The sequence below is a fragment of the Leptonychotes weddellii genome, chromosome 6, assembly GCF_054177405.1.
Source record: "Leptonychotes weddellii isolate Sample4059 chromosome 6, ASM5417740v2, whole genome shotgun sequence".
Classification (NCBI taxonomy): domain Eukaryota; kingdom Metazoa; phylum Chordata; class Mammalia; order Carnivora; family Phocidae; genus Leptonychotes; species Leptonychotes weddellii.
Window position 1 is genome coordinate 137,614,726 of NC_138374.1, and position 27,059 is coordinate 137,641,784.

A 27,059-nucleotide genomic window follows, 5' to 3' on the forward strand; every position below is an offset into this window, starting at 1 on the left:
TCTGGTCTGCCCCCCCCCGCCCCCTGCGCTCCCAGGCTGAGCTGCCTTCCTCCTACTTCTGGATGGCCCCTTCCCCACCCCCTCTCCGGCCCTCTTACTTTGCCACCTTCCTTTACTCTGCTTTCCCCTCTCACCTCCATCCCTACTCCGGGGCCGCGGCTCCAGGGGTTTCTGCGTCTGCTGAAGTAACTTGGAGTTTCAGGCCAATAGGATCAGGATGTTACCGGCAGAGGACCAGAAGCCCCAAGGGCCACGTTACCTGGGAGGGGGCAGGGGGGTACAGAGCAACGGCCACCGTGGCAGCCACAGGGACTGGGAGCCATGGGCTGAGGGCTCACACGGCGGTCCCTTGTTGATTTACAGAGAAGCAGAGCTGTCACATAGGTGAGCGCTCTCTGGGCCAAGCCGGGAAGCCAAACTGTCATCAGAAAGCGGCCCGATGAGGGAGAAGTGGGACCCTGGGACGGGACTGGGAGTGCAGCTGCGGGAGGTGGGCGTGGAGCTCAGGTGGCTTGGTCGGCCGTTAAAGGAGCGGGATTTGAGGGGTGTGTGTGGACTCAGTGGGGCTCTGTGCTGGGGCGTGGGGGGCGCCCAGGTCAGGCAGCCGGAGGGAATGGCGCCCGGGCCTGAGGCCCCCCCTTCAGCTCTGCTCTGACCCAGTTTTATGACTTAACTCTCAGAAGGCAAGTTTATTGGCTTCCTTTTAAGTTTCATTTGTGTTTCAGCTCCCTGGGGGCTCCCCCGTTTGCCCCCTGCCCTCACGGCCTCCTGCAGGGGTTACTCCCAGGCAGCCCTGGGCTGGGCCCTCGGTCTCTTCCTTCCTTCCCTTCAGCCACACGGGTCTTGTTGGTAAACACTGAGGACCTTTCTAGGTACCTGGGAACAATTCGTGGTGTGAAACATCTCTCCCCATCAGTGGGTTTCCTACCTTGGGCCCAGGATGGGCGGGACCCATGCCCGCCTCACTCATCCGTTTGTTCCACCGACATCTTTCAGGGACAGGCCCCTGCCCCCCACCCCCCTAGGTGTGATTATGTATGTTTGTGTGTCTGTTAGTTGAGCATGTCCTACAGGCCGGTGCTGTTTTAGGCCCTTGAGACACATCAGTAAAACAGCAGGCGAAGGTCCAGGCCCTGAAGGAGGGTCCCTCCCGGTGGGTGACGGCAGCCCATCCCCAGGGGCAGCAGAATTTGCTAGCGCAAAAGAAGGTGGGAGGAGGGACGCCTGGGTGGCTCAGTCGTTGGGCGTCTGCCTTCGGCTCAGGTCATGATCCCGGGGTCCTGGGATCGAGTCCCACATAGGGCTCCCTGCTCCGCGGGAAGCCTGCTTCTCCCTCCCCCACTCCCCCTGCTTGTGTTCCCTCTCTCGCTATCTCTGTCAAATAAATAAATAAAATCTTAAAAAAAAAAAAAAAAAAGAAGATGGGAGGAAAAGGGGACAGTTGAGCAGGTTAGCAGGATCGGGAGTGGGGGTGGGGTGCAGTATGAAGCAGGGCACGGGAGATGGGGCAGGTCGCTGGGACTCGGGGAGACAGCGGTGAGGCGGGAGGTTTGCTGGGGGGCCCATTCGGGAGTGAAGGAGGCAGGACAGGGCGGGGGGGCGGTCTGAACCGCGACAGATGGACAAAGGCCTCAGCCGGCCCATGGGAGCTCTGGGGGAGGACTAGCCCTGCAGGGATGTCCCAGATGGGGCAGCAGACCTCCCCCGGGGACCAGGCAGTGGGGAGGGGCTGTGACCGCACGCAGCAGCTGCGTGTGGATGCGGAGCCGGCCGGCGGCGAGTCCCTGCGTCTGGCGTCTCTTCTGGCTGCTGCGCTGGACACAGCTGACCAGCAATAGTGTGGTGACCACGTGTGGTTATCACTCCTCTTTTATAAGGCAGCCAGGGTTCAGACTCGGCAAGTCCCCGCGCCATCCACAGCCCAGCACGGTGCCTTCTTGCGCAGCCTCTGAGCCCGGAGGTCGGGTCAGCAGGGACATGAGGACCCGCCGGGCCTCGCCTGTCTGCTTCCCCGTGACACGGGATTCCTGGCAGGGGTTGCCGCCAGCCCCCCAGCCCCTGCGCCTCCAGGTCCTCTCCTGGGTGGGCCAGACCCGGTGCGCTGGTGTGGACCTCGCTCTCGTTGTGACTTGGGAGCACTTCACTTTCCCGTCGCAGGTCCCCCTGCGATGACCTGTAGGGTCCCGTCTCTCCGTACAGATGCAGAACATCATGTACGACCTGATCACAGAACTCAACGATCGGAGCGAAGACCTGGAGAAGCAGATCGGCAGCCTGGAGTCCAAGCTGGAGCACCTGGCTGCAGGCTTCAGTTCCCTGCCCCTCCTCATCGCCGACGCCCTGCACCAGCAGCAGCAGCTCCTGTCGGCCATCGCCGAGGCCCGGGCCGGCCCCGCGGGCGCCACCCACACGCCCCCAGCCTCCGACAGCCCCCTCGGGGTCAGCTCCACCTCCTTCCCGACCCCATACACAAGTTCAAGCAGTTGCTAGATAAGCCCCCCACTCCAGAAGCATTGCCCATAGGTCTTAAGATGCAAATCAACTCTCTCCTGGTCACTCTGCCATCAAGGACCCATCGGACCAGGGACCGTAAAGAGGAGAGACCGAGCTAATCACCCAACTCGTGTTCATTCAGCGTGCTTGGTTCAACATGCCTTGAAACTGGAAATCTAATCTCTGTTTAGGTGCCTCTACTTGGGAGCAGGAAGAGGAGGTGAGAGGACGCGGGCCCCTGGCATCAGGGCTGGTGCAGAACAGAAATCCACGCTCCATCTCAGGTCTCACGTGGGGGGCGGGGGGGCAGGTGCACGAGGCAGCCAAGAGAGAAGGAGCCCAGAAGAGGGTTCCAGGGGGGTGGCTTCAGGCTCGGGGGGGTCCCTCCCTATTGGGGCCTCAGGAAGCCTCCGGGCGACAAAAGGCAGGAAGGGCAGCCACAACTTGCCGAAACAGACGTTCTTTCCTCCCGTACCTTAACCAGTCATAAAACCCATTTAGACTAAAAAAAAAAAGACAAATAAAAAGCCAGATTTTCCTGTGTGTCTGCAAGTGTGTGCACGCACACACCCCCACATCCAACACAGGTCTGTCCTTGTTTGAGTTTGACCCGAAGAAAAAGGGACCTGGTACCTCACCCCGCACACAGTAGGCACTAAATACGTGTGGAGTCAGTTTGAATCCGAACGTGGGTGCCTTCGGCTCAGGTAGTTTGCTGGTTGGGCACATCCTGAGCTTCACTAAGACGCAGGCCCCTTCAGACAACAACGCAGGTGCCCACCCTGGACACGCACCGCCCTTGCTGGGTTTGAGATGGACGCCGAGCCACACTTGTTGGCGGTCTAGAGAGATAAGCAGCCTTCTAAAACCAACAGCCTGTGCAGAATTTTCTCCTTATATCCAAACCGCTGTGTTCCGGTGGAGCGGGTGACCCGCGTGGGTATGTAGGGGGAGGGGACGTGCGCACACAGGTGCAGCCCAGGGAGGCCCCCGTGAGGAGGAGCGTGGTCTGGGGATCTGCTCAGCCACCCTCATCCAGCAGCGGTGCTCCCACCCCAGGCGTTAGGAGCGCAGAGGGGTCCAGTGCCGCCCCCCGAGAGCTGCTGAGCTGGGACACGTGGTGGTGAGTGGCCCGTGTGGCCCCTTCTCCCCGACCTGAGACCACCTGAGAATGAAAGAATCTGAGGATGAGGGCCCTTAGGGAGGCTTGTGGGTAAGGTGAGGTGACGGATCTGTCAGCAGCCCGTTCCTACTGTGCCATGTTAATCTTGGTGCAAAAACCGTTCGAATTTGTCTCAAACTCCAAGAAACTTGAGAAACCTCCAGACCCAGCGCAGTGCCCGGCATCGGGGGTGAGGCACATGGACCCCATCTCTCATTGCTCTGTACGTGACCGTTCGCAACGTTCCTGTGTTTCATCGCTCTTCTCGTCGTAGGGTCTTTGGCTGCAGCTGGTGGGGAGTTAGACGAGACGGTGTGGAATGTTTCATCTGCTTCGGGCAGAGCGTCACGGTGTCATCTGCGCATGGTTGTTCTGCGGGGCTTCGCTGTGCACGGGACATGTCACTTCCCTGACATCAGAGCTGGGCCAGGTCTTCTAGGGGCAAGGGGATCACTAGGTGGCAAAGGGTAGATGACCCTAGAGCCCAGCTACTCGTTCCAGAAGACCTGGTCTCTTGCTAAACTTCCTCTTTTATCTCCTTTTCCGGCCATTGTTCCGCCCACAGTCTTGTCCCCGTCTTGGTGACTCCTGGGAGCATTTCCATTGGCTGTTTTGCAGACACCATACTTGCTGCTGGCTCTTTGTTTTTTCACTTGTTCCTTTAACTGTCGATTATCTGAAAGATCACCCTCCTTTTTTATGTCCCAAGAACGGGCTCCCGTTTCAGTGACGTATAGCGGAACCGGGAAACAGACGTGCGCGTAGATGAAGTTACCGTGCAGGGTCTTTGCGGCCAGAGCTCCATCTCACAAGGGGGAGGCTGCAGGCAGGTGGCCCTGCATGCGCCCGTCCTGGTCGCTGACCCGCAGCCCTCCCCGCTCCCTCCTGTTCGCCGTCTCCGTTCTGTGTGCGCACATACAGGGATTTAGTCTTAACCTCAAAAAAATGACGTGCAAGATGCCGCTGACCCGCCCAGGTCAGTGGGTGACTGTAGGCCCTCATTCATGCTGTGCACCTCAGTGAATCCTGAAGACCAGGCCAGCAGCCCTGGTAGGGGGGGCGCTGGCATGCTGGGACACGTGGGCATCCGTGGCATGACGTGGCCTATTGGTAGTGTGACAGCTGGTGTGGTTGACAGTGGTGATCACGCCTGCTTCCTGGCCTCACGATGTGACCGGGAGGCTGCTTCTCTGTCCTAGTGTTTCAGCTTTGTGTGGGGGAAGTGATCCCTTCTCCAGGAGTGCAATCAACCCCGATGACCTCAGTATTGACTACCCAAAGTGTAGGCCCCTCCAGGCTTTCTCCCTACAGCCCATCTTCTGGTTAATTCCACTGTGCCTCAGCATCACGGTCAGATGGAAAACGGTGGCAGGTGCCTTCTTGCTCCTTATTCTCAAGTTTAGTGGCGGAGGAGGTTTCGTTAGCTACTCGAGAATTGGCTATATGTCAAAACCATTCGTTACAATAACCTCACTCTAATACTGAACTGATTGAGTTCTGCCCACTCCTGGAAGGCCGGCCCAGTGGCAGAGCCCCGCTATGACTTTTCTGATAACTTAGTGACGGGTAAGATACCCTAATGGTCCCGAAAATATCTAGACACTTGAATAAAAACTGCAGAGCCACCCCTCATCATGTAAGCCATACTCTAGCCTCATGTACTGTAAAGCCAGGGATGTACTGTGATACTTTAAGACCACTGGTCTCCGTGGAATTTCAGGACATAGCATCAGCTGGTAAATTTTACCAGACTAGGGGCTCCGTCCTCCTTAGACTGAAGTCCAAATACAAATCTGCACCTTTGGGTCAAAGGCCACCCATGTCTGATCATCATCAATAAATTGTCATAAAGTGTCTGAACTGTTCTTGCCCTGCTCCTAACATGCAGCTTCATGACATCATATCTCTAAAGATGCTTCACGCAGTGCAGGGGAGCAAGAGGGGTGAGGCCCTGGGTCGCCACTGACTTCTGGCAGGTGACGGACCGAGCAGCAAGCCCATAGGCCAGAGGCACGGAGAGCGCAGGCACCAGCAAACTCCAAGCGAGCGCCTGCAGCTCTTGTTATCTATTAAAGCCCGAGAAGGAACAGCACTGAAGAAATCGTGATTCTAATATGTTTGAGGACTCCCCCCACCTTAGATTTTCAGTGTGAGTGAAGGAACGAAAAAGGAAGAAAGTTAGAGATACAGAATCAGAGGAAATAAGCACTCAGGCTGGGTCCACGTCTTCGGCCGATTAATGTAGCCTCCTCACACCTCGGTTTCTCTGTGCGTCCGCGAAGACGAGAGTTACTGTCCCGGAGCGCGACGTACTTGGCAGACCTGACGGGGCGTCAAGAGCAGCCAGACCGCGTTCCCGTCCCAGCCCCGCCCGCGGTGCCCCGAATGTCCTCAGGAGTTACCAGAAATCATCGGTCCGAGTCAGCTGGGGGGTGAGCGCAGCGTGAGCAACGCAGGGCTGGTGCACAGGCCCTCTCGCCCGTAGGGTGTCCCTCCACCAACAGTGCACCCCAAATTAGGAGTCATGTTTCGTCCCAGAGAAGACGGTGTTACTCGCACAAGCGAGGGACTAGGAGGTCGCTGCGCTGTAAGTCGCTGCTTTCAAGTCCTCAGATACGTCCCCAGTCTACACAGTCGGGCTACTTCCCCGGAAAGCGGAGTAAGGATCCGCTAGTGTCCGCCACACCGGCCCCGTGGATGCGGCGGCGGCGCTGGGCTTCGGCACCTTAGACAGCGGTCTGCGGGCCTCCGGGTCGGCGTGGGGCAGCCCCCCACCACGGCCGGCCAGTGTGGCCACGCCCCGGGCGTTACCCCTTCTTCTCTGCGGCTGCCGAAGTAAGCGTGGAGTGGGAATGGGGCCACCAATGCCGCCAGGGAATGCGGGTGGAACGTGGGTGAGTGCCCGTCATCCTGAAAGCTCGTGCCAGGCTGCGCGGGTAGAAGTTACCGTGAAACTCCCGGCCGACAAGTCACGCGTAGATTTTGTACCGAGATAGGTGGACGCGGTTCACGGAGCAGGGGGTGAAAAGGTACCCAGGTGGAGAACGCCCGTGGCTGTGGCCTGTTGTTCTTAGGCCAGCACCGCAGACACCCCAGCGCGAACTGGAGTTCCTTCTGAACAAAACCGTTATCAAAGCTTCAACGTGCGGCCTCCAAATCTAGGTGCCAAGTGCTGTGCGAAAGCTGTTCACACGCCTGAGAAGCGCATTCTGGAAGCCGTATCTTGGGCCTGGAGCCCGTGTCGAAACAAAAGAAGTGTTGTGACCAACCAAGCTGGTGGAGGAAAAGCACAAAATTCAACACGAACCTGTAGTTAGGATCCCAAAGAAATGTTGAATTTATAGCCAAAAGAAAGGAAGAAAGAAAGAAATCAGTGACAAATCTGACTGGAAGAGCCAACATCCAGGTCCTCAGAGGAAGGACAGGGAGTAAATGACATTCTCTAGCTGTGTCACATGGTCTCAACCAGGACCAATCCACCCTCATCAGACATTTTAATGGCGTGATAACTCTTTGGTCCCGGACTCCGCGTTCTGCGCCGAGCAGGAGCGAACAACAGGAGAGAGCACATTTCCATGGTGAACTCGGAAACAAGTGTTTGTGTTCAGAATCATGTGAGCTTCGATCTGAATTTGCATCTTGCCTCTGTACTGATTGCTATTTTTTAATGATAGGAGAAAGCATAACAGTTTATTTTAAATATGAAATATATTGCTATATTATAACATATATTGTAACTTTCAATTAACATTTTGTATCCCACTAGTCTTCAGCAGGCCCAGTGTCCCTGCTCTCCCAACCACTGTTTCTGAGTACATATCACTGTGAGCGGCTGCCGGATGCCCAGACCCGGGGGCTCAGCCTCTGGAACTGCCATATTCCAATTCCCTCTGACATGCCCATTAGAGACAAAAGAACCTTATTCCAAACTGAGAAGAATAGTTGTACCCGAAATTCCACCAAGCCATCTCAGAGGAGATTTTAAAAGCCATGACTCCCACAGTGGCTGCGCCGAGCCGGTTTAATCGATGTGCAGGTTCTTCCCGTGTAAATGCCAAGGTCCCGTTACGCAAGTGACAGGAGCCTCAAACTGAGCCACCCAGGTTTTCCTTTGGGAGTGTCAGAATTGGGCATAAGAATTGTGATACAAAAGACTCAAAATTCTAAGCACTGTGCGCTTATCTCTGCCAGAGTCAAACCAGAATTGGAGCTTCATTTACTCAGGCCCAGTGAGACCCCAATGTGCAGACGAGCTCCTCTCAGCTGGCCGGACCCTAGAGGAAGCAGGCTTCCCCCCCCCGCCCCCATTTATCTACGACTGGGGAGCATAGCTCCTGGGGGAGTGAGGGAGGAAGCAGGACACCCACAGCAAGACCCAGCAAAGTGCTGGGCTTCCCTGTCTGCTACTTTAGCCATTAGCTGCCAGGAAAGGAGCTCCAACCAAGGTGTTGCCTTCATTGGCAGAATTGGGGGAAATGCTCTACTTGAGCAACTCATGAACTCCATTCCCTCCTCGTATGAATTGCAGTTGAGACACGTGCAGAATTTCTCACTTTCCTCCTCTGAATGACTATCTCTAGATGAAAACAGGAAGTGTTTAGTTACAGAACAAAGGTTTTCTAGAATCAGTGGGCCCCCTGGTGTGTTGGCATCACTCTGGGCTGATATTGCATGAGGGGAAACCGAGGAGCATCAGGGCACCTGAGCTTCTGTCTTTTTCCTTCTCAAACTGAAAACTCAGACAGCTAGACCGAGAGAGCGAGACAACAGGCTTTCTCCTGGGGAAGCCTGGGATCTTGTCAAACTCTGGCACTGGTTACTCCGAACGAGAAACATGCGAACACCCAGCTCCAGTCTGCATGTGTAGCTGAGAGCTCGCTTGCACACACAGTTTATTTTTATTGAACAAAGTGCTCTCAGCGTCTGCTGCTCCCCAATTACATGTGAGGCTGGTTCCATTAAAGCCATCAGAACTCCAGGGCACCTGTTTTTAGCAGGTTACTCACTCGCTGGGTAATGGAAATTAGTTTATTCTCAATTTTATAATTAACTGATGAATGTATTGGTGGTAATTGATTTGTCTCCTAATACTTTTCTGCTACTAAATAGAAGTGTCTTTTTTGGGCTTTTCTTCTAGCACTTCTCAGACTAAGACTTTTTCATTTATAGAGAGCAAATATATTCTGATTGCCCCCCTCGAAGTTATTATTCAGTCTAGATCAAGAAAACCAATGCAAATTCCTGATTGGGGGAAAGCAGACATCTCGACGGTATTTCAGATACATGGCCACACACGAACCCTTGCTATTCAAAGTGTGGTCTACAGACCAGCAGAGTCAGCATCACCTGGGAACTTAGAAATGCAGACCCTTGGGCCCCATGCCAGACCTGCTTAATCCAATATGGCATTTTAACAAGATCCCCAAGTGATCTGTACTCACACTAAATGCTGAAAAGCTCTGGCCTCACCACACCACACTGGTAACCAACACTGTTAGTAGCTGGAAAATTAAACCATTTGTTCTTTGACCCTCATTTACAGAATCACTTGATGAAGTCCTGTATGATCATAAGGATAAAAACAAACATCTTACAATTCATTCGAGGTCATATAACGTGGCTGGTGTACAAAAGGGGCCAGCTAATTTCTGGTCTGTTTTTTGAAAAGCTTTGTAGCCTTGAACCACTTCGAAGTCCCTTTTTTGGTTTCCGGTTTCAGCCTATGCTGACAGGCCATGGGGCTATCAGGAGGCCCCCAGGGCGGGTGCCCCGAAGGGTACCCAGTCCCTGCTCGGCACCGTAGAGGAGTAGCTGCATCTAGGCTCCTTCCTTGAGAAATTCAGCAGCCCCCCCAATGAGGACTCTCCTCCCCAGAGGAAACCTCGCAAGAGAAGTTCGTTTGACCATCTAGAGACATTCCTAATCTCTTTTCAAACCAGTTCTCTTAATCATGACCCCAACCAGAGACACTCCAAGGTGAGCAAGGAAAAATGTGGACTGTGATATTCGCACCACAAATCGATATGTACCCAGAAACACTTATGTTCTAAATTAATGGCTTTAACCTGTTCATTGTAAAAAGTGCCTTGGACTTCGATCTAAAGAGGTCAGTATAAATGTGTGTGTGTGTGTGTGTGTGTGTGTGTGACATATGCAGGCAAATATTCACATATTTGTACACATAGGTGCACACATGTACCTGCACACTCATATACAATATACATACACATATACAAACGCTCCGTAACGTCTCCTATTGCTATTTGCAGGTTCATTTATTTTGTCTGGTCCTATGTTATTTGTTTAGCAACACCTTTACATAGAGAGGTTCTATTCAGAACATTGATGTATTTTTTGTTTGTTTTTTTACTTTTTATTAAAAAGGTAAAGGATATTAAAAAAAAAAAAAAAGTCAAGTGCCTGAAGGTTTTGAATGGAATTGTGGTAAATTTTCTCAGGTCACCAAAGAGGAAACTGATCTTTCCTTTGGAAAATACTTTTCTGTTGCAGTGACTTTTGTTTTCCCTCGGTGGGAGTTGATAAATACCCACGGTTACAGTGATTGGGCAATTTTGTTGTGATTCTCTTTGTGGTCTCCATAAAGCAAGCCACACTTGCTCAGGCCAGTGCCCACTCTTCGTCCCGCATCCGTGTCGGGAGGGCGTGGGCTTTACGTGCTGTGCACAGCGGGGGCATTAGGCCCACTGAATTGCAGGGGCAGGGTTCTGATCAGTTCTAAATAATGTGTGCTTTCGATGCCCGCGCAGAAGGACACGTGGGAAGTTCCGTCCTCAGTCAGATGGGAACCTGTCCTAGAGGCGGGCAGAGGGGCCCTAGGGAACGTTCTAGGCTCCTGCTTCCTGTCTTTCTGCAATAAACCAACCATCTGGACCAATCGGCTTCTCTGCCTTAGCCAAAGGTCTTGCCTGTCCAGTGTGACAGTTGTAAGGGACCGACCTCCCTGGTTAGAAGCCCCCAGGGATCCGGGCACAGTCTCCAGGTTGCCACGGGCTCGAGGAGGCATTTCACTTCTTTAAGCCAACGAAACCTCTCCAGCTCCCTGCCCAGGTGGTGACAGCCTCATGACAGCCAGGGCCATCCGGACAGGTGATGCCCCACTCACAGTATCAATCAGAAGAGACATCACAATGGCAGAGGGCGCCAGAAAGATGAAGGTTCTCTGCAGCTGTCCCCACAGCTGTCCCAACTGTCCCCACAGCTGTCCTCACAGCTGCCCCCACAGCTGTCCCCACAACTGTCCCCACAACTGTCCCCACAACTGTCCCCACAGCTGTCCCCACAGCTGTCCCAACTGTCCCCACAACTGTCCCCACAGCTGTCCCCACAGCTGTCCCCACAACTGTCCCTACAGCTGTCCCCACAACTGTCCCCACAGCTGTCCCCACAACTGTCCCCACAACTCTCCCCACAGCTGTCCTCACAGCTGTCCCCACAACTGTCCCCACAGCTGTCCTCACAGCTGTCCCCACAGCTGTCCCCACAGCTGTCCCCACAGCTGTCCCAACTGTCCCCACAACTGTCCCCACAGCTGTCCCCACAGCTGTCCCCACAACTGTCCCCACAGCTGTCCTCACAGCTGTCCCCACAGCTGCCCCCACAGCTGTCCCCACAGCTGTCCCCACAGATGCCCCCACCCCACGGATGCCCCCCAGTAGTTGCCACCGGAAGTGGATGACAAACATCCCTCCCAGTACACCGCGGGGAGCCTGGGCCACCTGTGGGCCCGTCGCGGACAGCAGGCCCGCGGCGTTCTGAGAGGGAGCGGCGGGCTGGGTCGCAGGTTCAGAGGTCCCGGTGGGAGCGCACCATCAAGGCGGGGCTGAGTCTGTGGCCCCTGCCACTTCCCCTCACGCTGAGGCCAAGGAACGGGGCCCTGGGAATGTCCCAGCGAACACTGGTGCGAGGGACGGCATTAAACTAAACACAAGGGAGCAGACTCAACCCAGCACCAAACATGCTGCTGCCAAGTTCCTCTGATTGTATTTTCTTCCTGCCCCGGGACTGCAGTTGTGAAAACAGGAATTTTTAAAGGAGGAAATCTTAATTTAGATCGGAAACAGAGCCCCCTGGAAAAGGCTGCTTCTTCAAGGCCAGGACTGCCCTGGCGTTGATGGAAGCATCTGACTCAGGAGGGCCGCACCCCAGGGGCGGGCAGACAGCCCCAGCTCCGCCACCGTCCAGCGGAGGGAGGGCGGCCCGCAGGACAGACCTGTGTCACACAGGGGACCCGGCAGGTCCATGCCCCCCTCATTCCACGGAGGTGAGCTGGGGTGCTCAACCTTTGCTTCACGCTGGAATCCACCCCCTCCCAGAAGCTTTTGGAAACACCAAGGTCGGTGCCCCCAGCGCCTGGCGCCTCAGAAGACAGAGTCGGGGTGCTGCCTGGGCATTGCCTTGGAGCCCCCCAGGCAGTCCCAAGAGGCACCCAGAGTTGAGCACTGGTCCAGGCCTGCGGAGGAGAGAGCCCAACAGCCGGCCGGGCCGGTGCTCCCTGGGGTCCTACCCCGAGGTGGCAGGAGCTCTGGGGTGAGCTTTGCATACAGACTGGGGTTTGCCTGCAGCTCTGTCCCTTCCCAGCTTCCCGCACGTCTCTTCCGTTCTGGGCCCATGAGCTGCTGCTGGTTTGGCGTCCAGGCTCTCCAAGGCTGCCAGGGGTCTGTGGGCCGGGCTGTCCGGCCTCCCGCTTCGCCTGGCACACAGTCCGAGCACAGTGTCCTTCCTGGGCCTCCGCCCTGGGCAAAGATCGGGGCAGGGCCACCCCGACATTTTCATTAGGCAAAAGGTTAAGATTAAAAGAAACACATCCCTGCTAGCTGGTGTCTCCCCAGACCAAACACAAAAATAGGGCAACCCGCCACGTTACACTCGTCGGTCTCTTCCTAACCACACTCAACCATTAAATAAAACGTTGTCTTCTGTCTGAACGAAAACCTGGCGCATTATTACATTATGCGGAGCTGCGAAAGCTGGGAGCTCGGAGGTGGGCCAGCTCCCCAAGCCGGACGAGGCTGTGAAATCCGGGACCCCTGAGTAAGACTGCTCCCTGCTGGTCGGACCGAAGCGCAGCACCCGGGGGCCACAGGAGACCCGGGCTCCGCCGGGAAACGGCTCCTTCCCGCCTGTCGAGCCCCTTACCTTCCACAGACGAAGTGGAGAGAAGTGCTTTGGCCAAAATCAGAGAACTGGGGCAGAACCCGGCCCGGCACGTTGGCACGCCCCGGCGAGAATGCTTCCGGGCGCTTGCCCAGCCGAGGCCTGCGCGGCGCCCCCCGCTGCCCGTCTTGGCTTCACCTCAGAGTCGGTATTGATTTTGCAAATGTCAGATAAAAATAAAAGGCCCCTGCTTCCCCCCAGCACATGTTCACACCACACAGAAGACACACGCCCACACCGTCCAGCCCCTAAAAACAAAGAAATGCACATTGCTACCGGCTAAGTTAATTCATCACGTATTTTATACTCCAGAAGCATTGATCATTTTCAAATTTATCTGCCTTTAGTTTAAAGAATTTAGAGGTAATACTTGCAAATCTACAAGAACCCCCACTGGTTAGGAAACATTAAATGAGATTATTAAAAGGATGCAATTCTATATCCAGCCTTACGGTGGATTATGCTGATGGTGGTCCAGGTCATTAATCTTTATTTCAGTCAGTACCGCAAATAGTACATGAAGATCAGCCAGAATCAGCTTAATCTTTTTTCTTTTTTTTGCAGCGTGAATTTGCAATTTACACTTTATTTTTCCCAGGGACAAGTCACACCTAAAGCCTCTCTCTGTCTTTTTTAAGTAGGCTCCATGCCCAGCATGAAGCCCAATGCATGGCTTGAACTCACGACCCTGAGATCAAGACCTGAGCTGAGATCAAGAGTCCAGTGCTTAACTGACTGAGCCACCCAGGTGCCCCATGCAATCCTGTCCCCTGGAAAACCGAAGGTTGGAAACATGAATGTAATACGTTACCACTGCCCACGGGCAATGTCCTCTTACATAAAGCTTCTTTCCAAACCTATTTGGCCTCCTACTCCCCAACCTTGGTGTATCTCTTAGAAGCCATCAAGTATTCCTTGAGGGGGGCGCCTGGCTGGCTGTCGTTAAGCATCTGCCTTCAGCTCAGGTCATGGCCCCAGGGTCCTGGGATCGAGCCCCGCATCGGGCGCCCTGCTCCGCGGGAAGCCTGCTTCTCCCTCTCTCACTCCCCCTGCTCATGTTCCCTCTCTCGCTGTGTCTCTCTCTGTCAAATAAATAAAATCTTTAAAAAAAAAAGTATTTCTTGAGGAAGAATATATACAGCAGGGGAACTACCAGGCCTTCCATCGGTGCCTGCAAGCCGGGGTTCAACTGCTCTTTCTTCAAACACCCTCCTCACCTTCTACCTCTTGGGAGGAGAGGTAGATACATAATTCTGCCTCAACTTCAGAATTTAGAAATCCTATTGTGTCTATACTTGGGATTTCTTAGAGAATCTTTTCTAAGAATCGCAATGCAATGTTACCTGACTCACACGTTTGGGAACACGGACCCTGCCTGGTTTTGGTTTGAATGAGGAAGCGTGCTCTGGCCTTGTCTGAACATCAGCAGGAGTTGACACCCTCAGGTCTCGATCAGGGACACCAGGAAGGAAAACCACAGAAGCCATTCATTCCTTGCTTCCCAAGCACCCACGCCCCCAGGCTCCAGCCAATAGTCGCAGGCTTTAATTTGGTGAGTTCACCTATCCCCACCTCCATTATGCATTGGGTGGGATTAATCCTACTTCCAGACCCATGGTGGGCTTCGCCAGGCTCAAGCCAATTAGTGTACCTCATCACCCTCACTGAGGGAAGGGCACGTGGCTCAAAACCAGTAAACCTGGGCAAATGGACCCCAGAGCCAGGGCTTGGGCAGGAGCTCCCAGGAACTGATTGGACCATTTGTGTCACGAGGGGGGAGGCGGGGCTGACAGGGAGCCATGGGTGGAGCATGAGGATGAGCTAAGGAAATTAAGAAACACAAATAATTCACAGATCAAAGAATAAATCATAATGGAAATTTTAAAATATGTAAAACAGAACTTTAATGAAAATACATTTCACAGGGGCACCTGGGTGGCTCAGTTGGTTAAACGTCTGCTTTCGGCTCAGGTCATGATCCCAGGGTCCTGGGATCGAGCCCCGCCTCGGGCTCCCTGCTCGGCGGGAAGCTTGCTTCTCCCTCCCCCACTCCCCCTGCTTGTGTTCCCTCTCTCGCTGTGTCTCTCTCTGTCAAATAAATAAATAAAATCTTAATAAAAAAAAGAAAGAAAGAAAAGCAAATGGACAAATAGAGACAAGAGCAGAAATTAATTAAATAGGAAATAAACGTATACTAGATAAGATTTTTTGAAAGCCAAATGTTGGTCCTCTGAAAAAACTATAATAAAATTGATAAATGTCTAGAAAGACTGAACAAAAAGAGACAGAGGGAGGGAGAGAAAGGGAAAACATAAAATAATATGAGGAATGATACCACAAACACTATAAAGATAATAGGACATTTGGAAATAAATGAAAAAGACAGATTCCTAGGAAACGATTACTTACCAAAACTGACTCAAGAGGAAATAGAGAAATGGAAGTCATCAAATCAATCAACTAATGGTTCAGCATTTTCCCACAAAGAGAACTCCTGGCCTGGATGATTTTACCAGCAAATTCTACCAAATTTTCAAGGAGGAAAATAATTCCAATCTTACACATTTTTTTTCCAAAGCCCAAGAAGAAAAAAGGGTCTTTCTCCAACTCATTGTACAAGCCTAGTATAGCATTGCTTTCAGAACCTGGTAAGGACACTACAAGAGAGGAAAACTACAGACCAGTTTTACTTATGACTGTGGGTGCAAACATACCATTTTCACACCACATCTAGAAATGGAGGGGGGAGAAAATACAACCTAATTAAGTTAGGCTTATCCCCCAAAATACGATTAATATTAGAAAAGTAATAAAGCTTATCATATTGACAGATCAAAAGAGAAAAATCATTTAATAATAATAGATTTTTAAGGAATAATTAAATTCAATATTGGTTAATTTAAAAAACACTGAGCAAACTAGATGCACACCGTGTGGTAGGACCACCCAGTGACCCACACTTTTGAATAACCTCTCCTTTTCAGTGTGGGCAGGACCCGTGACTTGCTTCTAGCCAACAGAATGTGGCAAAGGTGATGAGAAGTTGTTCCTGTGATTGGGTTTGGTTACAGAAGAGGTCATCGCCTGCTGACTGGGAAGAAGCGAGCAGACAAGCTGCGAGCTGCCCACGGAGAGGTGCCTGTGGCTGGGAGCCACGGGGCAGCCAACAGCCCATAAGAAGCCGGGGCCCTCGGTCTTGCGGCAAGGAGGTGAATTCTGTCAACAATCTCAATGCGCTTGGAGAAAAGAGCCACCCTCCTCGAGCCTCCCGGTGGGATGGCAGCCTGGCCGGCCCAGGTGGGGCTCTGAGCACACCGCCCAGCGAAGCTGACCCCCGGAAACTGGGGGGCCAGAGGCACGCTGTCGCTGTGCACCACCGCATGTCTGGTATTGTTATGCTGCAACAGAAAATCAACACAAAAGACAGCTTCCTTAACCCCATGAAGGCTATCTACAAGAGCATGTCTTGCTAAGACACACATCATACTTAATGTGACATCAAGACACGGACTCTTACCACCTCTGCAGTGGAGGTCCTGGCGTTGCAATATGGGTAGAAACATAAGAGGAAAAAGGATCGGAAAGGAAGAAAATGTCATTATTCACAGCTGCTATGATCACCTGTTTATCTACCCAAAAGCATCTAAAGAAAAATTATTAGAACAATAACTCTCTGTAAACAGAGTTAGCATAGTTACTGGACACAAATTCAATAGATAAAAAATTAATTACATTTCTATACCCTGTTAATAAGAAACTGGGATGTGAAATTTCAAAAAAGAAACCAAAAATATTAAAAATGTAAAAATTTTTTGTGTGTGAACCACACGGAGGGAAGAAGCCAGCCCAGGGAGAACACGCACCGTGCGTCCCCACGGCAGGATGGGCAGAGTCGGGCATAAACTAACAAAAGGTGTACTGGAGTTTTACGGGAAAATTATTAAAGGACACTATTAAAGGACAATAGAGAAAGCATAAATAAACAGGAAAATATCCATGTTCAGATTTTTACATATGCTTATTTTCTCCCAAATTAACTATAAATTTAATGTAATGGCAGTCAAAATCCAAATAGAGGTTTTTTTGTGTGTGAACCACAAGCTGATTATAAAACTGATACCAAAAAAGGGGGGCCTTGACATTTCTGACGGGAAACAAGGTGGGAGGACTCCCTGTGTATCAAGAACACTCATAAAAAAAAAGAAAAAAAGACCGCTCGTCACAAAGTTCTGATAATTAAGGTGATGTGGTCTTTGAACAATGGAACACAACAGAGCTGACAAACAGCCTCAACCATTTATGAAATTTGATTTATTAGAGGGCTGGCTTTGTAAATCAGCTGGGGAAAAATGGACTCTTCAATCAACAGCATTGAAACAATGATTATCTACATTCATACACAAAAGTTGATTCTGGTTGGGTTAAAAACATAAATGTAAAGAAAAACTGTGACACTCAGAAGACAATGGATATCATTTCTTAAACAAAACTCCAAAACCCAGACCACTGGGGGGATGACTGACAAGTTTGAACGTAGGAAGATTAAAACCTTCTATTCCATATTTTTTTTAAGTGAGACGATGAGCCACAAATTGGGAGATGTTTACAACTCATCTAACTTACAAAATCCAGGACGCCGACTGGGGGGAAAACAGGCACAAGAAAGAAACAGGAATTTCACAGAAAAGGAATCATGTGAAAAGATGGTCCACTTCACCAGTGATCAAGGACACGCAAATGGAAATCAGAGCTTACTATTTCACACCCCATAGAGGGACAGAAAAAGTCTGAAAATCAGGGAATGCCGAGTGCTGGGAGTACGTGAGGTCACTGGAGCTCTTGCCCACTGTCCCCAGGCATGGGACAGGTGCAGCTACTTGGGAAACAATTTGGCATTATTTAGAAAAGGTGAGTATGTGCATATCCAACGACCTAGCATTATCTGTGAAACACACAAAACAGCACTAGAGCTGACCCAGAAGGAGAACAGAAGTAGACGGAGTGCCGCCCAGCAGGGAGAACGACGTCAGCCGGAACACGGAGGGCAGAAGCCAGCCCAGGGAGAACACGCACCGTGCGTCCCCACGGCAGGATGGGCAGAGTCGGGCAGAACTGACGTCGGTGTGGCGTGGGGACGGAGGGCGATGGACTTGGGGAGGGATGCCCGGGAATTCTAAGCTCCTGAACATTTTCTAGATTTCGGTCTGGGTAGGTAAGACCCAGGCGTTCATTTCCTCGTTCTTCCTCGACCCATACAAAGATGAGCATATACACACTCTGTGTAGCTGCCGCGGGTAGGTGCCCCTTCTCCTCCAGGAACTCTGCGCCTCCGTGTCCCCATCTATAAAATGGGGACAGCAAGAGTGCTGTGGTGGGAGGCTGGCTGTGAAGACAGGTGCCTGATGGCTCTGGCCACCGCCCCGCTCCAGGCACAGGGCTCGCTGTGTTTCCCCCGCTGGAGTGGAGTTTCTGGCCTCCAAGCTTCCCCGCTTCACCCAGAGGGAGCGGACTCATTCCACCATCACTTCCTTTCTTCTGAATGATGGTGCCTTCCAGTCTCTGCCGTGCCTCGACTCAGCTGACTCGATCAGCACAAAATAAAGAGAGCTGGGAATCCCAACACTGTGTCCCAGAGGCCCCAAATCAAGAGTGTGGCTCACACAGCTCTCATTATAGCCGGGAGTCTATAAAGCACATCCTGCACTGTGATTAAAAAGAGGCTTTACTGTCTCAAAAGCGCAATCTTGACAATCCTCCCATCACCAAGAAATTGTGAGAGCTGACAAATACCTCCTCCTAATCTAATTTTACAGAGGTCTGCATTTCTCAGGCGGGAGCCTTTCTCATTCCTGCAGAGGAGGATGCCCAGGGATGCGTCCCCCTCATCCCCAGGCCAGCAGCCCCCCTGCAGCTCCAGGCTCGTCCCCAACCTGTGATTTAAGCCCTCCTTGCCGCCCTCCATGGGGTAAAGGCTGGGCACAGAGACCGGTGTCCCCCCTCCCGCCCCATCATGCCTCCGTTCCCCGTGCTGTGAAAATACCCTTTCTTCCTCTTTTCTCTTCCAAAATAAAGTCAGCGAAATAACACTTCACAGTGCATCCAATTTTCAACAATCTACTCTTCTCTCACCAAAAGCGCTATGATGCTTCTGGCTAAATTAATTATAAATCGCTATCTTCCTTTTCCTGCTATGCTCATTTCCTTCAATATTGCCAAAATTTTTGGAATCAAAAAGACAAGCTTCTAAATAAAGACCATCCACAGATCAAATCATGTTACATCCCACAAGACAGTTCCTCAGGTGCTGTCCCCATCTGTGGGATAAAGTCCACATGCTTCACCGTGATTTCTAATTCTGTCACGGGGGGACCAGGACCCTCTCCCCAGCCCCTCGCCCCCACATAGTTCCCTGGCTCACACTTACACACACACACACCTGGGGCCCATTAGCCCAAGTTTCGCCGACCTAAGCTCCCACGGGCTTGCACGCTCCTTCTACCTGGAGCGTCCTTACCTACCTTTTGCCAAGAAAACCCCGCCATATCCTTCAAGACCCACTTTTGGTCTCCATGTCCCTCACTCTGATGATGGTGACTACATTTGATTTAAACACGCACTGCTTCTCGGCCTGAACGTCAGGATCTCCCAGAGAGCTCTCCCGAACTACAGATCCCTGGATCTCGTCCCAGCCCTCCTGAGTCAGAATCTCCCAGGGTGAGCACAAAGCGCTCATGGTTTCCAAAGCCCCGCCGATGATCCCGACGCGTGGCCGCAGCTGGGAAGCCACGTGGGGCAGCGAGGGAGACCACGGGCATGGACCCAAATACCCGGGAGTCGGAGCCCGGCTGTATGGCACGCTGGCTGTCTGGCCTCGGGGAGTTGGCTCGGCGTCTCTGGGCCTCCAGCATCCGACGAGACGGCGGTAGTAGGGCTGAGTTTGAAGTGAGTACAGGAAGCGCGCCTGGCACACAAGGTAAGCGCTCAGTGTTAACAGCTGTTGTTTGTCTGGCACACATTTCAAGGATTTCACCAGAACCTGGAAAGATGGTTATTACTGATCACAGTTCACAACAGATAAAGCCAACCGGGGTCCACGCCCAGGTCTGCCCAACCTCAGAGTCCATGTCTGCTCTGGTAAACCACACCCCGCTCTATTTTTGGGGCGGGCGGGTCACGTTGAGGCAGACTTCCCTCTGGGCGGGCCGCCTGACTCTGGGTGCCAAGTGTCAGCAAGCAGGGTCCACGTTTTGGGCATCCCTGTATCCCCCTCATCTAGCACAATGAACGCCATCTGGTCGGCCCTGGACAAATATTGGCTGAAATATGAATTAGTCAAGAAAAGGCGGAAAGCAGGGTGAGAGAGGGGCCGCCGGGCAGGGGTGGTCAGAGTCCTTGAGCCACTCCCGGGGCTGGGGTCCTGCTTTGAGCCGCCCCCTGGAGAGCAGGACCACAGTGGGACCTCCTCCACCCACCTGACTGCTGTGACAAGGGCCGTAGGATCCTGATTTTAAAGATAAGAAAATGGAGGCGGAGGATAGATAAGGCTCCTGATTCACCTGACTTCTTACCTGCATTTTATATATTCTATGTGTACCTTTAACTAATTTTTGTTAAGTTATCATTGACATACAACATATTAGTTTGAGGTGTTCAGCATAGCAATTCCATATTTGTATACAATGTGAAATAAACCCAAGTCTACTTAACACCTGTCACCAGACATAGTTACAATTTTGTTTCTTGAAATGAGAACTTTTGTTTTTTGAAATGAGAACAGATGGGCTCTCTGAGCAGCTCCCACGAATGCAAGGCTCTATCGGCCACTGTGCTGGGCATCACATCCGTCCCCAGGGCTGCTTTATTTTCTAACTGAGAGTTTGTTTCCTTTGACTCTCTTTACCCATCTTGCCCACCACCAAGCCCCACCTCTGGCATCACCAATCTGTCCTCCATATCTCTGAGCTTGTGAGTTTGGGGTTTGGTTTTGATTCAATTCCATGGGTAAGTGAGATCATATGGTATTTGTCTTTCTCTGACTTGCTTCACTTCGCATGGTGCCCTCAGGATCTGTCCATGTGGTCACAAATGGTCACAAACTTGCTTCTTTTTTATGTCTGAACAAGATTCCATTGTGTCCCTAGGATTGTCTTTATCCAGTCATCCATCAGTGGACACTTAGGTTGTTTCTGTGTCTTGGCTGTTATAAATAGTGCTGCAGTGAGCTCTGGGGGGCAGATATCTTTTCCAGGTAATATTTTTGTTTCCTTTGGGTAAATACCCAGAAGTGGAATTACTGGATCATATGATAATTCTTTTTTTTTTTTCCCTAAAGATTTGCTTATTTATTTTAGAGAGAGAGAAAGAGAGAGAGAGCTCAGGGGGAGGGGCAGAGGGAGAGCGAGAAAATCTCCAGCAGGCTCCACACCCAGTGCAGAGCCCGACTTGGGGCTCGATCTCACGACCCCGAGATTAGGACCTGAGCCAAAATCAAGAGTCAGACACTCAACCAACTGAGCCAGCCCAGCGCCCCTGGATCATATGGTAATTCCATGTTTGGGGTTGTGAGGAACCTCTATGCTCTTCTCCACAGTGGCTGCACCAGTTTGCATTCCCACCAACAGGGCACATGGGCTCCCTTTTCTCCACATTCCCACCAACACTCGCTATTTTTGGTAACAGCCATTCGGACAGGTGTGAGGTGATAGCTCCTGGTGGTTTTTTCTGTGTGCACTTTAATGTGGTAAGCCTCCCAGATCATCTATGAACACACCATATAAATCAACTAACAAGGTTTTGCTACTAGTTTTTACACAAATTGACTTCCTTGAGAAAAGGGGTAGAAATCTGAAATTCTTATTTGCTGAGATTTTCTAATTAATAGAAATGCAGATGTTTGTGATGGATCCACCACGGGGTGTTTCTCTGGAAAGGCTTGGAGGATATGGTTGTTCGGGTTGTTGTTATTTTTAAAGGTTTTGTTTATTTGTTTGAGAGAGAGAGCACAAGTAGGACAGAGGCAGAGGGAGAAGCAGACTCCCCACTGGGCAGGGAGCCCCACCCAGGGCTGGGTCCCAGGACCGGGATCATGACCCGAGCCAAAGGCAGACGCTTCACCCACTGAGCCACCCAGGCGCCCCTGTTTTGTTTTGTTTTTTAAGGTTTATTTATTTATTTTAGAGAGGGGGGAGGGGCAGAGGGAGGGAATCTCAAGCAAACTCCTTGCTGAGTGCAGAGTCCAATGCGGGGCTGGATCCCACAACTCATGAATTTATTGCCTCCACCTGGACCTGGAAACCGCCCGGGAGCCCTGGCCTCCCCCAGCAGAGCTGCAGAGCTCGGACTGTGGCCGACCAGCAGACCAGGGGAGGGCTCAGTTGATAGGAAATGAAAACCAAGAGTCAAGACCACCCCCGGCTGACGCAGCCGATGAAAGCTAGGGCTCCCAACCTCCAGACCAAGGAACATTTTCACGTGTTATTTTTGCTTTGTCTAGTAAAGCCTCTCAGTTTACAGTCTTCCTTTATGGCATTCTCTTCCTCCAAAGCCACCATGTTTCCCTGTGAGCTCACAGTCCCTGGGAAGCCCAGCGCTTGGCCTGCGGCCCTCCTGGTGAGCTGGGCCACCAGGGCAGGTGGGGGGGATAGGTGATGCTCCCCCACACGCCCTGTTCCCAGTGCTCTGCCAGGGGACCCTTCTGCTCAGGGGACCACGCTGTGCCTAGACAGAAGCACTCATTTCCAAGTGCTTAGTTGTAACTCTTTTCAAGGAAGGGGGCAGGAGGAAACATTCAGAAACCCTCAGATCTGGGGCAGGCTCTGGCAGTTCAGAGCAAACAGATGCTAATAACCGAGTTTCTCTTCAGAGACAGCTCTCCCAGGTAGCAGGTGAGACTCACCTGGGGCTGGGCAGCATGGCAACATCCTCTCTAAATGTAGAAGTCCCCAGTTGGCCCGCCTCTGCCCTCCATGAACTATCAATAAGGCTGCATTTGAAAGCCCAGGTGAGCCTGTTGGATCTGGACCAGACAGGTGAGACCTGACTGCCGAGGCGAGACAGGAGCCAAGCAGGAGCCTGGCCGAAGGGAGGAGGCCAGTTTCTCCAGCCAGATGGACCACCTCAGCCAAGGTTGCCTCTCTCCATCCTCTTCCTCCACGTCCCAGCCCTTCCCATAAATATTCAGAATAAAATCCACCCCTGCCTCTGAGAGATCAGGTTTGATTTTTTGTATAAAATCGGGAGGTGGGGGTGTGGAGTCAAGTTGCGCCTGAGTGATAAATCTAGAACAGGTTCCCGTACACCAGGGGCTGGCACCAGGGACTCAACGTCTGCGGCCTGGAGCCGAGTCCTTAGTTTGCTGATTCACTCCTAGAGAAAGCCTACCAGCTTTTATTTCCTCATTTATTTCCATGGATAGACTGTCTTCTCTCTCTACGGCAAGCTAATGGGTTTTATAATTACTTACTTGTGCCTTATTTTCATGTCCTATTCTAGTTTCAAAGTTGGAGTTTGGTGATTAAAATACTTACAACATCGATATTTTGTTTCCAAAGACATTTTAATTTGAACTGAGTAGTGCATCATGTCTCTTCACACACTAGCGCACCAGCCTGTCGGCCTCGGCAGCCTCCTTCCTTGCTCGAGCGCCAGAAGAATGGCAAAGATTGACTGTGATGGCTAAACTCTTGCAAATCAAAAGCATCACACTGGAGTTGGGCATTGTGTCATATTTTTGGAGCCGTATGATTCAGAAAACCCCCCAAGTACAGATTCATTCCCTTTCTCCTAGAGAACGGTGCGGTGGACAGAGCGGGGGCTTGGAGTCGGGCTGAGCAGGGTGTGCATGCCAGCCCCCTCTTACTGGGTGTGTCGTTAGGCGAGTAGTTAAGCCTCCGTGCCTCAGTTTGCTCGTCTGCAAAACAGAGACAGCAACTAAATGTGACTGCTGAAAGCAGCGTCAGGGGCACCTGGGAACTCATCGATACGCAAATTCTCAGGCCCCATCCCAGACCTACTGAGTTGGAAGCCCTGGGGATGGGCCAGCAGCGTGAGCCTGAACCAGTCCTCCAGGTGCCCGGAATGCCTACTCACATGCGACAGCCCCTGGTTTAAACCACACAGCATACGGCAAGTGCTCAAATAGTTGGTTTCCCCCTTTCTCTTTAAATAGCAATTCTTTGCACCTAATGACTTGGGCACGGAATGAGCGAGTGATTCCAGCCTGCTTGCTCAGTTTTAGCTCCTACAAACTCTAGCCCAGCTAGTCACTCCGGGGTGGGTGCCGCAGCCCAAAACCATCCCGTAGTTCACCCGACAGAGGTCATCTTCCCGGGAGCACCTGGAAGAGAGTGTGGACAGATGACAACGTGTTATTTCACGGAGGAGTACTCCAGCACTCTCTTCATTTCAGGGAGAACCCAGGTATTTTCAGATTCCCAGACAGCCAGGCCCCTGGTGGGGCTGAAGCCTAGAGTAGATGCTGCCATCCTGTGGGCAGAAGAGAGACCGAGCCACGACCACCTGGCCATCCAACCGGCGCTGCTGGGCCTCTGGACACGCCAGGCCCCAGACGGGGAACAGATGTGGAAGCCTCTGCCCTGAGGAGCCTGCAAAAGGCCGGTGGGTGAGATGAGCCTGCCAGCCAATCGCATACGGGCCCCGCGTGGGAGCCCAGAAGGGGCAGGTGCTCACCGCCGAGCGCCTGAAGAAACAACTTACATACCCGATCTGTTCCCTAAGGGCGGCAGAGAATTTGCAGAACTACTAATAAAGTTTCGCAGAACAACAAATATACAGATTTTAAAAAATAAACTAAAAAATAAGAGTGACAAAAAAACGTTATTCAAAACTTCAGTTTCTAATTACAGTCTCTCAATGGAGAAAAACACGGAACCAATGTAGCAGACGCTCTGTGAGCGCTTCCGCTGATAAGCTGGTACTCTCGCTGGTATTTGCTCAAATTCTGTAGGGGTATTTCATTATAACACGAAACACCATCCTCTGAGCAAATGCAATTAACTTAAATTCCATACATACCTAATTCAGTCCTTCAGAGAAGTAAAAGATACTTATCTACCCACCAAAACAACAAATTGCTTGAAAGAATGATGGAGTGTCAAGAGTATTTGGAGGCATCTTGAACACCCCCGAGGCCAAATCTAGAAAAATCAGCGCATCAAAATAAATAATGAATGGGGCGCCTGGGTGGCTCAGTTGGTTGGGCGACTGCCTTCGGCTCAGGTCATGATCCTGGAGTCCCGGAATCGAGTCCCGCATCGGGCTCCCTGCTCGGCAGGGAGTCTGCTTCTCCCTCTGACCCTCCCCCTCTCATACTCTCTCTCTCTGTCATTCTCGCTCTCAAATAAATAAAAAAAATAAAATAAAATAAAATAAATAAATAATGAAGTAGCAAGTTACAACCCACTGAATAAAATAGGAAACATGAATCTAAACTGATGTAAATAAATAAATAAGTAAACAAACAAACAAACAAATAAATAATTTTTTTTAATGCAAATTGGTACTGTTAACAGAATGGAGGTTCCTCAGACAATGAAACATAGACCTACCCTATGACCCAGCGATCCCACTCCTGAGTATATGTTCAAAGGAAACATCAGGATCCCGAAGAGATGTGTGCACTCCTGTGGCCACTGCAGCATTATTTAGAACAGCCAAGACACGTGAACGACCTAAGGATGGATGAACAGGTAAAGAGAATGTGGTGTGGACATACCATTCAGCCTTAATCATTGGAGACGCCTTGGGACTCCTGGAGGACATGATGCTAAGCACAGGAAGCCAGACAGAGAAGGGCCACCTGCTACGAGCTCTCCCTGTCTGCGGGACCTAAAACAGAACTCGCGGAAGCAGAGAGTAGACAGGTGGTCGCCAGGGATGGGCGTGGGGAGGTGAGATGCTGGTCAGAGGCCACGAAGTCTCCGTTCTACAGGATGAGTAACTTCTGGAGAGAGAAAGTAAAGCTCAGTGACCATAGTTAATAATACTGTATTATATACTCGAAATCTGAGAGTAGCTCTGGTTTTTTTCTTTTATTTTTTTTAATTCCAGTATAGTTAACACAGTGTTATATTAGTTTCAGGTGCACAATACAGCGATTCGACCGTTCCGGAGGTGAAGAGAATGGTCACCGCGGAAGAGGATGGAGTGTGGCAAGCATTTCACAGTGTATTCCTGTATCAAATTGTATCACATCGTGCAGCTGAAATATACAGTTTTTATTTGTCAATTATACCTCAATAAAGCTGGGGGTGGGGTAGGAAGAAAGTTAGAACAACAACAGTAATCCAAAATAAAATGAAATGCCGCCCCCCACAAAATATTACAAAGTGGAAAAGAATGACTCTAGAGTGAAAGAGCCTGGCAGACAGCACCCGAATCAAGTGAGGGGAGCATACGTCATCATAACGGGGTGAATCAGAGCCTTGTCCCGTGTGACCCCGCTTCTGCCGAGCCTAACCCGAACCTAAGCAGGAGGGGGCGGCAGCGAACTCACAGGCACACATGGCAAGGTCGCCGCGGGCAAGGGGAGCCCGAAGGGAAGTCAAGAGACAGGAGACCTGAAGGCAAGATGTCGCTCTGACTCTTCTGCTCTGCACATCATCATAGGCGTGACCGGCTCCAGCAGAGCGAGATCTGACAGTGAATGGGCGTCTGTCTCGGCATCAACATCCCGACTCTCCGGTGGTTTGGGAAGGGGGGAGGTTGTACTAGTAACGTTTCTGTAAGTTTATGATTTTAAAATTAAAAGGAAAACTACTTTTTAAAAAAAAGAATACCAGTTCTGGAGTCGATTCCTGGGGTTGTAGCTTAGTCCCTTACAGTAGTTATGGGATCTTGGATCGCTGACAAAACTCTGGTCTTCATTTCTGTATCTGTCCAAGAGTAGAACAGTAATACCCACGTTGTGAGGTTATTATAAGGATTACATGAGAACAATAAATGTTATATATAACAGGGTAACAAAATTTACGATAGGAATCATTTAATTTATCACCCAAACTGGGATTCCTTTCAGAGTAAAAGGGGTGTTGACTGCTGACTCCCCAAAGAGATCATCAGAATGACCTGTTTTGATGAATGGATAAAGAAGATGTGGAATATATACACAATGGAATATTATGCAGCCATCAAAAGGAATGAGATCTTGCCATTTGCAACGACGTGGATGGAACTGGAGGGTATTATGTTGAGCGAAATAAGTCAAACAGAG

At 51.3% G+C, this 27,059-nt stretch overlaps 1 protein-coding gene and 2 long non-coding RNA genes across 6 annotated transcripts in view; 1 reads left to right on the top strand and 2 right to left on the bottom strand.

Annotated features, from left to right (window-relative positions):
- Window positions 1-5,509, top strand: part of KCNN3 (potassium calcium-activated channel subfamily N member 3) — a 65,990-nt gene extending 60,481 nt beyond the window's left edge. The window contains exon 7 of the mRNA XM_081823234.1: window positions 2,200-5,509. Coding sequence (XP_081679360.1) covers window positions 2,200-2,490 — 291 coding nt within the window. The 3' untranslated portion in view covers window positions 2,491-5,509. The remainder of the gene's footprint in view (window positions 1-2,199) is intronic.
- Window positions 5,510-5,748: 239 nt separating this feature from the next.
- LOC145722413 (uncharacterized) lies at window positions 5,749-12,920 on the bottom strand. The gene is made up of 2 exons (XR_014146714.1): window positions 12,812-12,920; window positions 5,749-6,928 (listed from the first exon to the last, which is right to left on the bottom strand). It is a non-coding gene; the product is annotated as an uncharacterized LOC145722413 (long non-coding RNA).
- Window positions 12,921-23,363: 10,443 nt separating this feature from the next.
- Window positions 23,364-27,059, bottom strand: part of LOC145722406 (uncharacterized) — a 16,560-nt gene continuing 12,864 nt past the window's right edge. Inside the window, exons 2-5 of one of the 4 annotated variants that reach the window (XR_014146699.1) lie at window positions 26,626-26,914; window positions 25,396-25,790; window positions 24,010-24,164; window positions 23,364-23,738 (exon numbers count right to left, since the gene is read on the bottom strand). This is a non-coding gene — a long non-coding RNA (uncharacterized LOC145722406). The other 3 variants (XR_014146697.1, XR_014146700.1, XR_014146698.1) reach the window with 3 other exon arrangements.